The sequence below is a fragment of the Nothobranchius furzeri genome, chromosome 7 (genome assembly GCF_043380555.1).
Source record: "Nothobranchius furzeri strain GRZ-AD chromosome 7, NfurGRZ-RIMD1, whole genome shotgun sequence".
Taxonomy (NCBI): Eukaryota; Metazoa; Chordata; class Actinopteri; order Cyprinodontiformes; family Nothobranchiidae; genus Nothobranchius; species Nothobranchius furzeri.
The window spans coordinates 74,498,670-74,514,237 of NC_091747.1; the positions used below are offsets into that span (position 1 = coordinate 74,498,670).

The 15,568-nt window shown below is 43.3% G+C and overlaps 2 protein-coding genes across 3 annotated transcripts; one reads left to right on the forward strand and one right to left on the reverse strand.

Annotated features, from left to right (window-relative positions):
• LOC107382234 (uncharacterized) lies at positions 1–6,448 on the reverse strand. Of its 2 annotated transcripts, none has more exons than XM_015954295.3 (6): positions 6,144–6,448; positions 2,178–2,217; positions 1,949–2,013; positions 661–987; positions 463–585; positions 1–377 (listed from the first exon to the last, which is right to left on the reverse strand). In XM_015954295.3, exons 1-6 carry the CDS (start codon positions 6,243–6,245, stop codon positions 333–335), a joined length of 702 nt encoding a protein of 233 aa, XP_015809781.3. In that variant the 5' UTR covers positions 6,246–6,448; the 3' UTR covers positions 1–332. The 2 variants fall into 2 exon arrangements, with proteins under 2 accessions (XP_015809781.3, XP_070409841.1); XM_070553740.1 differs by having other exon boundaries at positions 1,904–2,013.
• A 6,448-nt stretch (positions 6,449–12,896) lies between these two features.
• Positions 12,897–14,519, forward strand: LOC107382233 (heme oxygenase). Its single transcript, XM_015954293.3, has 6 exons — positions 12,897–13,013; positions 13,116–13,177; positions 13,256–13,367; positions 13,444–13,659; positions 13,747–14,019; positions 14,101–14,519. Exons 1-6 carry the CDS (start codon positions 12,951–12,953, stop codon positions 14,320–14,322), a joined length of 948 nt encoding a protein of 315 aa, XP_015809779.1. The 5' UTR covers positions 12,897–12,950; the 3' UTR covers positions 14,323–14,519.
• Positions 14,520–15,568: the final 1,049 nt, after the last annotated feature.

The window sequence follows — 15,568 nt, forward strand, 5'->3', positions numbered from 1 at the left end:
TGGATTTAAACACAGATTTATTTTAGATTTATACCCGTTCTTGTATTTTGTCCAAAAATCAACAAAGTAAAAAAAAAACTGTGTTTACTTAGAAGTCCGATGGTTTAAATAACTGGTGTTTCTGAACTAAAGCATGTGATGTCTGAGCTCTGAAGTCAACACATCTAATGCCTTTAAAAGTAAAACAGCATCTTATTGTGTAAATCAACCTTTGCTTTATCAAATAGCTCAATAAACCAAGTAAACACATAGAATAAACTTATGACATTAGACATAATTTATGGGGGGAAACCCCCCAAAGGGTCATGGGTGGAGGAATCTTCCGTCTTCATTTACAGCCCAGGCATCACAAAAGCTATGTTCTCCAGAGAGGAGTCCTTCAAATCAGATGAAAACAGGATATTTAATCCCCAAAGCAGACAAAACACATGTAAGTGTGGTGTGTTTGCACAGTTAACTCACCAGCGTGTGCTCGGTGCAGCTCGTCAGCTCAGGAATCTGAGTTGTGAGGCTCATAAGTGGAGCCAGAGCGCACAGCAGAGAGTCCAGCAGCAGAGAGACGCTACTGGACATGGACACAGTTTTCTGTAGGTCAACTTAGAGTCATTTCATAGTAAAACACAATAAAGCCTCCACGTAGGATTTACGCAATCCACTCACATTTGTCTCCTGAAGATGGTGCCCAATCAGAGACAATGATTCTCCCAGCAGGTGAAGGTGAGCTGCAGCTCTGATGGGATGCTGGTCAGAGGAAGTGGGACTCCTGGTAGACCTGAGTGGGTCCAAGGCTGAACCGCTTACTCTGTGTGAAGAGCCGCCGGTACCAGCGATGAAGCCGCACACCTCAGGACTAGCAGGCGCTGGTACCAACAGGGCGTCTGAGACTGGAGGGACAGACAGACCAACAGCTCCATTTCCGTGACCGCTTTCCATCGTGAAACGGTGATCTAGACACACCCAGTACTCCAGTGTGGGACATGGACATTTCTGTCAGACACACAAAAGGAGAAAGACAACTAGAATAAATATTGAATAAGGCTGCCCACTGCTGGGCAGCATGAATGCAACAAGTTGTTCTGGGGAAAAAATGTAAGAATTAGAAATTAATCGTTTTAATTTTGAACAATAAGTGCATAGAATAACTTAAAAGAGCTTAACCGAAAATAAATTCTAATATTATGTGCATTATTTTATGGCGCGGTATGGGGGCCAAAATTAAGACTACTGCCCAGCCGCAGGAGGCAATATAAATTCTGAAGCAAACTACCGACCTGATTAATGATAAGCTGGCGCCGGTAACTGAGAGGCTGGCGCTGCTTACTGAGGAAAAGCACCTTTACCAGCGTTACTACTAGATACGTTAGGGACTAGCAGCCCTCAGCTGGTCATTGACCGGTTCACACACTCCCTCTGCTGTCTATTAGCATGGATAGGCTAACGTTAGCCTGGACGGGCTGGTGTTAGCATTGGAGAGGCTTGCCATTAGCGTGCCTAGGCAGGCCACTAGATGGATTTCCTACCTCCTCGATGGACCATTAGCATGGATAGGCTGACAATAGCATAGGAGAGGCTAGCCATCTCGGAGAGTCACTAGTCAGCTAGTGGCCAGCCTAGGCATGCTAATGGCTAGCCTCTCCGATGCTAATGTCAGCCTATCCATGCTAATAGACAGCAGAGGGAGTGTGTGAACCAGTCAATGACCAGCCGAGGGCTGCTAGTCCCTAGCGTATCTATTAGTAACGCCGGTAAAGGTGCTGTTTCTCAGTAAGCAGCGCCAGCCTCTCAGTTACCGGCGCCAGCTTATTATTAATCAGGTCGGTAGTTTGCTTCAGAATTGACATTGCCTCCTGCGGCTGGGCAGTAGTCTTAATTTTGGCCCCCATACCGCGCCATATTATTTCACCTCCTCCTCTCCCGCAATCACCCATCCTTCTTCTGACAAACAGACCGGGTGCACTGGAGGAGGACAAGAGGACTCCATCCAGTCCACCTCAGAATCTCTTCCACTGTTCCCTGAAAGAAGGTCACATATTAAATAGATCATAAACATTCATTATTATAATGAAACTCACATCTGCTGCATTACTTTTATTTACAGATTGATTAATGAGAGCATAATGAAAACTAATCATACCAAATGTTAAATTATTTAAAATGTGCATTTCACTTATACTCACCATTAATCTGCGTTTGCATGTTCAAGGTCGCATTTAGTTCCTGAAAAATGGGTATTTTAGAGATATTTGGGATGCTGAAATAATCAGGAAATCATAGCAGAAAACATAATAGCTGGTAAATTTAATTCAAATATGCTCACCCACATTATAACGCAATAAAATAATTAATGGTTACAAAAAGTGCATCTCTGATCACTGAAAATGTACGTAGGCAGCTTTAATCATGGAAAAATAGGAGCAATTAAGGGAATAATAAAGTAAACAGTTGGAAATTAAAAGTACAAACGCTGCAACACAAATGAAGTTTGTGACAAATTATTAGATCAGGATTTCCGTGTGTGCCAATAAAGAGGGGAATAAAACTATTGCTATAAAGAACATTTAGCTACGATGACGCAAGAGCGGTTTGACAGTTGTCCTAGAATGAGGAGTCATAGAAGATGGAAGTAAACCGTTTCAATTCCCAGGTGAGAGATCATAATAAAACCTCTTCTAAGCATTGATGTCTGTGAGACAGTTTATATTGTTTATGAGGATGTGTTGGACTCTACTGCAGCTGATAGGATAATGTTCAAAATACACAACATATTATGTCCCTAGATTAAATAAAAAAAAAAACCAAGGCAGGTGAACGTGTTTGTAGAAATCAGGAAATACACACTGAAATGATCCAGGTAGTTTTTAATTATGTTTATGTATTCAGCAGACGCTTTTGTCCAAAGCGACTTACAAGTGATAATTGATCATAATAATTATGTCATTAATGAATGTAAAATAACTCAAGAGTGTGGAAAAGGGATGTTTAAAATAACCCCTTCCTTACTGCTTTTACAGGGTTTAGGAGCCAGATGCAAAAATTTGGAGTATGATGTAAGACTGACATCTTGTGGTGAATTCTGGTACTGCAGTCCATTTCAAAGCAAACACCAAATCCCCCCTCTCATTTCCATGAGTTTATTGGGAGTTGCTAGCCTGGCAAGCCAGACTAAATAAATGTATTATTTAGTCTGGTCATGCTCCATTGACGGCTCTCGGTTGTGGGGCGGGTTCTACTGTTGTCTTTCAAATGATCTCCGCATTCCACTGGACAATGAATGTGACATACTCTTGTTTCACTCTGTTGCATCATCCCACCCACCAGGCATATAGAGTGCCCTGATTGGCCCACAAAGTGGATAAAGCTCTGTGATTTGTTCACTAAGCAGATAGAGCACTATGATTGGCCCACCATTATGGACCAATCACAGCTCTTTATGTGTTTGAAACCCCTCTAGAGAGCTGTGATTGGCCAGCCAGAGTCCTGGTAGGAGCTGCTGAGGTTCCAATGGAGCGTGCCTAGACCAAACTTTGCAAAGCAAGAATTTGGTCTAGTTCACTAGGCTAGGGAGTTGCGGCTCAGCGCCAGAAAATTCTAGAAGACGAGTCATACACAACAGGTTGATATGTAGATAGAAACATTTAACTGTAATATCGAGTTGTTTGTAATTGAAAAAGTAACAATTGTTGCTAGTTCATCATAAGCATTGTTAGCTCAACGTTATTCTCTAGCCTGCTTCACTCAATACTAGATTAACAAAAAGGTGCTGTGGCTTCTTAGGTTGAGAAAAAAAAACTTCTGGGTCGCTCCCTCAACTAGCTTCAGTTCTTTCAACAAGTCTGGAGCTTTTTTTCAGATTACAAATGCTGGTGTAGACTTGGCAACCCTGCCGCCTCACAGATTGTAAACAATGACTAGGTCCATCCTTCTAAAAGGAGAAAAACTGGTAAGCACCCAGCTGGCTGAGGATTACATCTACTTTAATGTAACCTTTCTTTCAACATTATTGAGACATTACACTCTGTGATTATTTTGCTGTATTGTACCTTTAACGCCGTTATAGCAAATATGCAAACAAAACAACAGGGGCGTGTCCAGGGAGTGGCCTGGGGTAGCACGTGCCACCCTTGGAATCTGATTGGCCACCCCAGGTGCCACCACACTAATTTATCTTTAAATAGGTTTTTCATTATCCACAAAAGGCTTGGGGGTAAAACAAACAAACAAAAAAAAAAGCATAACCATTGGTGCCACCCATGCACAAAGTTGTGCCTCACCTGGGCCACCCCATTTTAAAAGATCTGGACACGCCACTGCAAAACAAGTTTTGAATTCAAACATGATCACTCACTCCTCCCCTCCAGTGTCTTGCCTGAGCTTGCCAGAACCAGAAACCCAGGATGCCGGACGAAACGAGGGGAACACTAAACACCAGTCACTGTTTTCTAGGTCCAAACGTCTTTTGTTGTCTGTGACTTCAAATGGTGTTTTTCTTTTTGGGACTCGGTATTTTGTCCTACAGTTGAAGTGGTAGCAGCTGGCTGTTTCTCCTTCTCACACCGTGTGAATATATGTTTACAGAAGCAGGTGTCTTTGGGGCTACCTTGCACCTTTCAGTGGAAGCTTACCCCTCCTTTCCATGGCCCATGAAAGCGTCACGGAACGGTCCCAAAACGCACTTTGGGGCAAGTAGCTTCAGTTCTAGTGTATGGGTTCCTTTCCACCGACATTTTGGACACGCCCCAGAAGTGAGGGCACGCCATCATTACTGTTTCGAGTCTATGAAACTGCTGCACTTCCAAAACAAGTAAAACTCCACAGTTTAGATCGAGCCAGACAGGAAGTCAAAACACAAAAGCAGTGGAGAGCATCCGGTAACTTTCAAAATAAAAGTAACGTGCTTTACATAATTTAATGTGAACTTTTGTAATTGATGTAAACAGAACAGGAAATAACGCACAGTCCTTTTTTGATGCACGCAGCTGTGTGTGGACTTCTGAAATCACGCGTGGTGTTGCAATTCTCTCGTGATTTTGTGACGTCATGGGACCAGCTGTGTGGAACGCTTTCGCCCCTGTTTCGCATCAGAATTGCTCCTGGTTGGGAATGAGCTTGCGGGTAATACGCAGCTATTACGTTACGCGACCCTTTTCACAGCCAGTGGAAAGCCTGGGTTACAGCTGAGCTTTGTCATAAAGTAGTCCCAAATCTAAAACGGTGCCTCTGAATCCTTTATGTTACTAATTATTTCTACTTGCAGTCAGTCTGATTATTTAGGTCTCCAAGTAGAATTAGGTTCACTACTGAATGATTTTAAGGACTTTTTTTTTTACTCACAATGCTAGTTGGATCCCTTCACTTACTGTGTTTTATGCTAAGCTAAAGTGAAAGGAGTACAGCTGGGTCAGGAGATGGGGTTTCTCCACTTATAAGGCTGGGAAATATGTCAACAGAGACCACTGCAAATGTGTTAAAATATGAGTGAAGGGCATCTTTAAATGTACTGATCAGCTGATCTTTATTAAGGACTTTTGGTAGTTTTCTGCTCTGGAGCATACATGTGTGTGTGTTATCACAATATCAAAATGGAAAAACCTCAGCAATAGCCTCAAGAGTTTTTTGTTGCTTCTCATCGAACTGGAAATGTGCTCATTTTCATACAAACGTGGAGCAGAGTCTGGCCAACCAATGTTTAAATGCTTAAACAACCATGTTTGAAATGTTGTTGACGAAAGATAATAATGTATTGGACAAGACATAAATAGCCATTCAGCTTATAAAACTCGGCACTGACCACCATCTTGTCCTGCAGCCACAGGAAGTGAACAGACTAAAGGTTTAAGAGAAAAAAAACTGATGGAGCAAAATCAAGTTATTGCTACTGAATGTGGTCATAGGCTGCGCTGGATTATCAGACCTACCTTCCTTTTGATACAAACAGCAACAATTTGGCATATTTTGATTAGATATAATAGTATTAATAATTAATGTGTTTAGTTGTCTTTCCCATTCGTTTCTACAAAATGGCACCTGGAGTTATTTATTCTACTTTCACATAAAAATCTTTCACCTGTGAGAAACTCTAGTCATATTTACTCCTGAGAATCAATGTTTGGTTGCAGAAGGATTATTTTTAATTAGCAGCTCACCTTGCTGAACCTGCCTGTGCAATAATCTTCAGCTTCCACCATCAGAAGGTTTATTATGTTGTGCTCTTGTGTTGATATGACTCCATCTGCTCCATCATCCATTACTATAGAGAAGCCACAGCACGCGTCAGGGATGACGGAAACTGACTTTTAAGGTTGTATCCACAAATCTGACGTGACGTACTTCCGGTTACATGGAGCTACTCATTGACGGTCAGGTTAACGTTTGCGTTTTAATTCTAATTAAAGTAGAAAACAGCAAAAAAAAGAAAAAAAAACGAAGCACGACACGACATTAAAGTCTCTTGACGTTGTCCTCGAGCTGAATTTGCTGTGTCACGTTTAGCTTCCTCCGCCTCCGCTGTTCTGCTGAGTCATGTTTAGGCGGCCAGAGTGACGCGTCTCGATTTAAAACATGGCCAAAGTGTGTGTCGCTGTATTAGTATACTGACTAAAACGGGTTGATGCGTCTTGTGAATTAAAAGAACGTTACCATGGGCGGCGCCAGGCGGTAGATTGGGCCCGCCAACAGCTTAGCAACCCCAACTCTTGAACGCACCCTCACCCCCACCCACCTCACACCTCGCGTGCGCTCAGCTGGCCTGGAGAGTAGCATGACCAATACTGTCTGGCATACTGTCTGGCATTTAAGACAGTCTCCCGTTTCGTGTTTAAATCCTCCATAAACTGCGTGGAGAAAGCCGGAGCTGGCATCAAACCAGGAGGCCGGACATGTCCACTTTTCGTTCTCTGTCCGGGCGGGGGGGTTCTTGTATTGGTGATAATGTTCGGTTTTTCATCCTATTTCATCATTTACATGGACTCTCAGCTACCGGTTTCTTTGAGCGAATGATCGTTGGTGCGCTCCAGGCAGCTGCGTTCTGCGCAGTGGCGCAACCAAAAATCTATAATTAACACACGATCGTTCATGCCCTCTGGTACTATTGTCTTTGTGATTCGTGCCTGCGGTCAGGAGATCCTTTGATCTGCTCAAAAGTAACTCATGAGGTGAAAAAGAATCCAGGCAGCAGTTTTTCTGGGGAGTTTAGAGGAGATGCAGGAAGATGAGAGACAGACAGGACAGGAAAATAGTTCAATAAAAACAAGAAAACAAAGAAAACTGTTAGAAAAGTAAAATGTATCTCCACTACACGTTTTTACCTGTATAATACCATAAGTTATTTATACATACAATTCAGATCACCTTCAAAACTCAGTCACACACCCAGGGCCGTTTCAAGGCACTTTGGGGGCCAAGGCAAAACAGATATGTCTTTTTAAGAAGCAAGAACATATTTCTCCGTACTTTCGTCAGCTCGTCCTCCTCTTTGAAAACAATGGAGAAAACACTATGGTGCCCGTCTCGTGACATTGAGGAAAGAAAACAAATTTGTGGCCACGAGTTATTAATATGTCGCCTGTCACGGTCTGCCCCTGCCTCCCTGACTGTGTCTCTCTCCTGCCCTCCTTATTGTTTTCACCTGCCCCTTGTTTACCTGCCCATGTGTTCCTCATTTGCCCTGTGTATTTATACCTCCCTCCTTGTATCCAGGGCCAGATTAACACTTTGTTGTACCCTGGGCAACAATATTCAAGGGCCCCATCATCACGACCCAAGGATCACCATAATATGGTCACATACAGAATATTTTACTGTAATATGCAGTAAATATACTGAATACTAGAATATCTGACATCACGTAACCCGCTCAGGGTAACCTTTGACCCACCTCGTGTGGACTGACCAATGAGGAGAGGGTCTTAACTTGAGGCCCTCTCTTCATTGGTCAGTCAGCATGAGACTGACTCTCAACTGACGTTCAGTCGTAGGCAGCGAAGCGTCTCTGTGCAGCGCAAAAGCCCGGGTGGACAGTTTGTTTAATATAGGGTGATCATATTTCCATTTCCAAACAAGAGGACAGGGGATCTGTGCCTATGACATCACACTATGGCAACGCCAACGCCACACAAACCACGTTGGGACCCATTTTTTGTAAGAACTACATTAATATCAGATTCTGCCAATAAAAGGGCTTTAAAACAATTCATATGTAAATATTTTGCAATTTATTGCAAAATCTATTTTTTCTGCTTTAGTGCTGCAACAAGGTTTAATTAATAATAAATTATTATACCTTATGTTTTATTACAGAATCGGTAAGCTTCCTGTGCACCGATTATTAAGGATACTTGTTTCAGCTGTGAGATTAGACGATAGGATCAATGAAAAAATAAGTTGTCACACACTCCATGGAAACTTTCAGAGAATCCACAAATAGTGGCTTTCAAATGGTTTTGTTATTTTTTGCAAGTTTAGAAAAGCAGCAGATGAGACAGCATATCTGATAGTTTAGTTCTTCATCTGATAACATGTCAGCGTCTGAGGGGCTTTTATAAACACTGTATAACTAACACTACTGGAGAGGGTATGAATTACACAGAGGCTTCTGGGGAGCCCAGGTAAGGGGGGGAGGAGGGGTCATTTTGCCTTGGCCCCCAAAATGCCTTGAAACGGCCCTGGGTGTGTGACTGAGTGTTGAAGGTGATCTGAGCTGTATCAGATGTATAACTATGACATGTGTATAACTTATTGTTTTATACAGGTAAAAACGTGTAGTGGAGATAAATCTACCTACATTTTACTTTGTTTTCTTGTTTTTATTTAACTATTTCCTGTCCTGTCTGTCTCTCATCTTCCTGCATCTCCTCTAAACTCTCCAGAAAAACTGCTGCCTGGATTCTTACTTTTTCACCTCATCAGTTACTTTTGAGCAGATCAAAGGGATCTCCTGACCGCAAAGCGGAGAGCGCGTTTCGATGCTGCGTCAGTGAGGTGAAATCACCGCAGCACAGGTGATGAGCTCCGCAGTAGCGCGCTTCAGGCACAAATAAGATAGAAAGTAGAGAACATGTGCGGACATGAACGATCGTGTGCTAATTATAGTTTTTTGGTTGCGCCACTTTGAGAATGGACCGTGCGCTGGAAGCAGCAGCCTGGATCGCTGCGCAACAACACAGCGCTGTGCCGCTCTCTGTGCTCTCTGCCCAGAAGAGTCCATAAACGATGTAATATAGGTGGGAAACTTTTTTCCGGCTCCCCTGGATGTGTAGGATATCCAGCTCCCCCATAATTCGATCCCTGCTCCTGGATGAAAAGCCGGAGATTTTCATCAATACAAGAACCCCCAGTCCGGAAGCCCGGACGGAGAGTGAAAAGTGGACATGTCCGGGGAAAACCGGACGTACGGTCACCCTAGTTTGATATAAAGTGGGAGATTACAGATAGGCCTACAGTATTTTGCTCTTGCCCTTGCTGCCCTGGGCCCTCTAGAGTTTGTGGGCCCTGGGCAATTGCCCAGTTGCCCATATGGTTCATCCGGCCTTGCTCGTATCAGTCTTTGTCAGATCATTGTGGTTGTTTGTCATCGTTGTCTTGTGCTGTTCGTTCTCGTCCCACCATTAAAACCATTTTACTTGATCTGAAGCCTGCATCTTTACCTCCTGATCTGCTCCACCACACATGGTCCATCAACTCCTACACCCGCAACGTGACATCGCCACGACATACTTAATCTCGTGGCCACATATTAATATCTCATGGGAACGCATTAACAACTCCTGGCCACGAGTTACTTTTTTTTTTTACCTCAATGTCACCAGATGGGCACCATACTGCCCTCTCGATTTCTTCCAAGCAAATTGCGGTATTTCCACTTTGTAGTTGAGGTGCAGCTTTCAAAGTAAAAGTTGACTTCCTGTTTGTGCTTTTTCACATTTAAAAACTTTGAAACCTTTTCACATAACAAACGATATGCATAGAATATTTGTTCTTTATTACATTTGCATGTTCTTTCATTGTTGGAAGTCTGTAAGTGTTTTAATGTTAATTGCCTACAATTAAACACAACCTACAAAGAGCTGCGGGGTGTGCATGGCGCAGCCGGCAGAAAAGAGAGCTAGCAATCGTAATTTGTTGATTCAAGCACCTTTGTTAGGAGTGTTTACCCTGGTTGTTGTGGAGCTGGTGCTGTTTACCTCATAAAGTTTTCACATCAAGAACTGGAATAGCTGCCTCGTTCATTGTGAGTAGAACGCCAAAACATGCAACCGCCATTTTACAGTTATAATCGTTCTCAGTACTATGAGTTATTAAATGCGTTATTTCGAGAATTGTTCTCATTAAAATTAGGTTTTTATCACATTAAAACAAGAAATGTTGTTATTACAAGATCTTTTATTTTTTCCCTGCACATACGGTAATATGCTTCTGTACAACTGAATTAATACTCCATGTAGTACATATTCTGGGATTTTTTTATTTCCCTGAGAGATGTTTTCATTTCAAGACGCAAAATATAGCTGGAAATAGAGGTGGTAAAAATGTCTTCATGCAAAAGTGAAGCCAAAAGGCGTCTGAACAGAAATTAAACTAAACTAAAAATCTTAGGATGGTATAGCATCTGAAGTCCCAAATGTAGGAAAATATACCAAAATAGATAATAACATTCTGAAGAGCAGTGGAATGTCTGTTTTCATCTCTGGCCCGATCCCCACAGTTTCTCGTGGATATGGAAGATTTAGCCGTCTGCTCTCTCTCCACCCCTGGCTTCAGTCTGCTTGCAGGTCCCACAGTTTTGGTTTCATCGATAATTTTAACTTGTTTTGGAGTTCAATGTGTCCTGTTAAATGCCCGCTCCATCTCAAACAAATCCTTTATTTTAAACAAGCTGTTCACCAGAGAAAAGTTGGACTATTTATTTCTTACAGAGACGTGGCAGCAAGATGGCTATTTTGTACATTAAACCCTTCCACTGTCTTTATGGGTGACCCCGCGAGGAAAGTTGACCAGTGAGCAGGATTGATGGTTTATCCCTTGAGGTCCACGTGGTGGGGTGAGGTGGTGTTCGCTCCTGCCACGTGGACCCAAGGGATAAACCATCAATCCTGCTCACTGGTCAACTTTCCTCGCGGGGTCAACCATAATGACAGTGGGAGGGTTAAATGAAATATGTCCACCAAACTGCTCTGTGTTTACCACACCACGCCCGACACGTCGTGGTGGAGGTCTTGCTGTGGTCTTTAAGGACAAACATGTCTGTAATCTGGTGAAAAATGGCCCTTTTACAACTTTTGAATGTCAGGTCATCAAAGCAGTGTTACAAAATTGTATTTTAATCTACCGACCTCCCAGTCCAATGATCAAAGTAGAAAAAGTTTTTATCCTTGGTGATTTTAACTTACACATTAATGATCCTAATTGTAGCACAGCAGAGGAGTTCATGTCTATTATGGAGTCTTTTAACTTGGAGCAGCACGTTTCAGGCCTCACACACACAAAATGGGTCACTCTCTAGATCTTGTTTTCTCTTTGGGACGAAAAATCAATCATTTACAAGTTGAAGAGGTTCATGTGAGTGACCACAGCTGCATTTTCTTTAATGTCCTATCTAATGTTGAATCTGTCCCTCACAACCTAAAATCAAAGAGACGGATCATTAATCAGTCAGCGGTGGATGGATTTTCTAGATTATCTGACAGCAGCTCAGTTCAGGGTGATGATCCAAGCTTGTTCATCCAGCCATTGGATAAACAATGCTGCAGCATCTTAGATAAAGTGGCTCCTGTTAAGCAGGTTACTTTTTCTAGCAAGAGAAAAAGTCCCTGGATTAATCCAAACATTTACAGTCTCAGAAGGACACGCCGCAGAGCCGAGAGACGCTGGAAGTCAACTAGATTAGAAAGTCACAGGCTGCAATTTAAAGAACTGATAACATCTCTGAATGAGACGGTGAAAACTTCCAGCGCCTCTTACTTTGCTCAGCTGATTGCTGTAAACAAAAATAACTCCAAAGTCCTGTCTGACACCATAAACCAGATCGTTTCACCTCACGTCCCTCTTACGCCAGTTTACTCAAGGTCCCACTGTAACAACTTTCTAGCATTCTTTCAGGATAAAATCAAAAATATCAGGGCAAGTTTTTCACCCCATCTGCTTCCTACCAAAATCTTTTTATTTTCTTATTTTTAACTCAATTTTTTTTTATCTTTCATCAGTTTATGAAATGTTATAATTTTATGACATTTGTCCTAAATGAGCACTCATGTGGGTTTTACAGTCCTGTTGAAAAGAGAACATGACTAAGCAGTATTGGCTCAGACTTGCCATCTGCTGTGGCTTGCTGCTGCCTAGTAGAAGCTGAAATGAGAGAATACGTTGTTTATGTAATTTGAGGGGCAGAAAAACCCATTGTTGACAATCACCCTCCTCCTTTCTTGGGTTTTTGGTTTTGATTTCCAGTGTCTGTATCCTAGTGATTTACTGTAATTTAGAAATTACACACGCAGTCTGAGGAAACTACTATTTCCTACCTGCTTTTAGTCTCCACGCTGTTTTAAAACATTGCCCTTTTGACTTTTTTAGCAGAGGGTGTTGTCACGGGATTGTTCTCCCACACCGTCACTAGCTCCTCCTGCTTCAGTCAGTCTCAGAATAAACTCACAGTCATGTTTAGGAACGACTCCTCCTCTCCTCTGGATTGATCTCAGAATCTAAACCTGCCATGTCATGTTTAGCTCTCAGCCCTCCCTCCCTCTGGGTTTCCAGGGAATTTTCACACTCATGGTAGCTCCCTAGTCCCTCCTCTGCAGTTTTCCAAGCTGCTGCATCATGCTAAGCCTCCCCTCTACTGTTTCTGCTGAAGTTGCTGTATCATGTTTGGCTGAGACTTGTGACTGGTTTCCTGTTTTCAATAGAGAAGCGGGGGGAGGAGACAGGAAGGTTTGAGTATAAAAGAGGCAGCTGCACACATGAAACTTCATTCCACACAGAAGAGAAGGAAATCTGAACTTAAAGGAACTTTATCACAACTGGTGAGTAAAACTAGACCTGCATTTGGTTGATGTGATTGACTTTCTAAATCGTTATTCAGTGATGGAGAAGATGATTTGTCTGTAAGACGAGTTTCTGATCAGCTTTCCAGAGCCACGATGGAAACGGAGAAGACCCAGACAGCAGCCGTGCAGACAGACGACAGGTTAGATCGGTTTTCTTTTACTTCTTTCATTTGCGTTGAAAAGTCTCGGATTTGACTGAGATTTACTCTCTCCTTCAGGGATTTGTCAGAACAAATCAAAAAGGCGACAAAAGAAAGTCACACCAGAGCAGAAAACACAGAAATGATGCTGAGCTTCCAGCGGGGTCAGGTCACTCTGGCACAGTATAAGGTAACACAAACCCTCCACGTAACGGTGGTTGCATTGGGATTTTGTGTTTGACGCCAGGGCTCTCCTCTCCCTGCAGCTCCTCCTGTGCTCCCTGTATGAGATCTACCAGGCCTTGGAGGAAGCCCTGGACAGGAACTCCAACCACCCTGCCGTCGCACCCATTTACTTCCCAACTGAACTGGCCAGGCTTAAAGCCATCGAGAAAGACCTGGAGTTCTTCTACGGCCGCGACTGGAGGGAGAAGATCGTTGTTCCTGATGCCACTAAAAGATACAGCCACAGACTCAGACAGGTGTGTTTCCTTAACGTTCAACACGCAGTTCATCCACTCATCTGTTTACTAATATGTGAACGCTGTTCACGTGTTCGTACTTTTCAGATCGGTGAAGAAAACCCTCAATTTCTGGTTGCCCACGCTTACACTCGTTACCTAGGCGACCTGTCGGGCGGGCAGGTTCTCGGTCGAATCGCCCAGAAGTCCATGGGGCTAAAAAATGGAGATGGCCTGTCTTTCTTTGCTTTCCCTGGCGTTTCCAGCCCCAACCTGTTCAAGCAGCTCTATCGTAGCCGGATGAACAGCGTGGAGCTGACGGAGCAGGAGAGGAACGACGTGCTGCAGGAGGCGGTCCAGGCCTTTGAGTTTAACATCCAGGTAAGGAGAGAGGAGTCATGCACCAGATCACCTGTCATGAGTTAATGATTCACCCTGATGTTTGTTCTCTGGCTTCTAAAGGTCTTTGACGGCTTACAGAAGATGCTGAGTGTTGCTGAAAAGCAGCAGCAGGATTATTCACCAAACTCCAAATCAGTTAGTGCCAGATCAATCCAGTTGCCCCAACCCAACTTTTCTCTAGTCAGGAAGGTGCTGGGACTCGTTGTTGCTCTGGTTACCATCAGTATGGGTATCTATGTTGTAGCAACACCAAACACGAGTTATCAACGCCCAACGGTTTAAATTCCGACTCCAACTGTAAAAATCGTGTTTCGCAAATTTTGTGTAATATTTGTACAGTTTGCATTTATTCTTTTGTTTATGCTGATGACTTAAATTTTACAGTTTCTTCTATCACACTGGTACGCAGAAGGCCTTCAATGCACAATAACGGTTGTAAATATGCCCCTTTTGAAATAAAGTCTGTAAAGAACCTTTTACCGCTGCGTGGTTTGTGTTGGTTTTATTCCTGTCGACTCGTTAGCCGGATCTCTTTATCCGGAGAGGACGGCCGTCAGACCAGAGCGACCTGAAGAGAACACCTGTCGACGGGTGCAGACGTCTTGCTGAGGGTATTATTAGAGCTAGCATCACTAGCTTTTATTGATTGTTTTGCCAACCCACAATTCAAAAGCATTCTCAATAGCTTTTTCTGAATGCTTTGATTTTTATGTCAGTTTCAATTGATTTTATGGGCCATTCCCATCTGTACCGGGTCGGCCCGGGCCGGGTAGCCCCAGTCGGCCCCAGCCTGGCCCGGTTGATTCCACACATCCTTGTCTTAAGCCCATGTGGGCTGATTCTACCCACCAATCAGAGGCTTGCTCTAATGGAAGGTGTGAATTTGCTGTCAGCAGTGGGTGTGTTGGCCCTGGTTGGCCTGAAGCAGACCCCCTCGAGAAGAGGGCTGAGAATGAGCCTTGGTTGGCCCGGAAAAATACCAGGCCACCCAGATATGTAAACAACCTACGCTACCCGGCCCGGGCCGACCCGGTACAGATGGGAATGGCCCATAAGTGAGGTTTGTGTTTCACTTCCTTTAACCAGACGGCACGGCGAGTTTGTACAAACAAAATAACACACTAAAATGATCTGGTGTGGACTTTTATTGTGGTTTTCATGAGTTTCCTACACTTGGTGCATTTTTAGCAAACATAAAGTAAAAGACATCATTAATACCAGCAGCCAGGCCGGTTTCCTGGCCTTGTGTCGTTCTGGTCTCCGTCTCCTCCTAGAGGACAACTAAAAACTAAATCAAGTCAAAAATGATTGTCCTTCACGTCAACTGGCTTGTGTCGTTCTTTAAAAAGGCACAGTGAGTGCACAGTAAATCAGAAACTTCCTCTCGTGGTTACTGGTACGGTTAGTATCGCTAACAGCTCCACATTCATGGTGCGTTCCCATCTTCTGCTCCAAGTTTCATTTCCCTCCTGATCTGTTTATGAGGAAGAGAGAATGCATCGAACAAGAAAAGGCGAGAGAGAAGTTG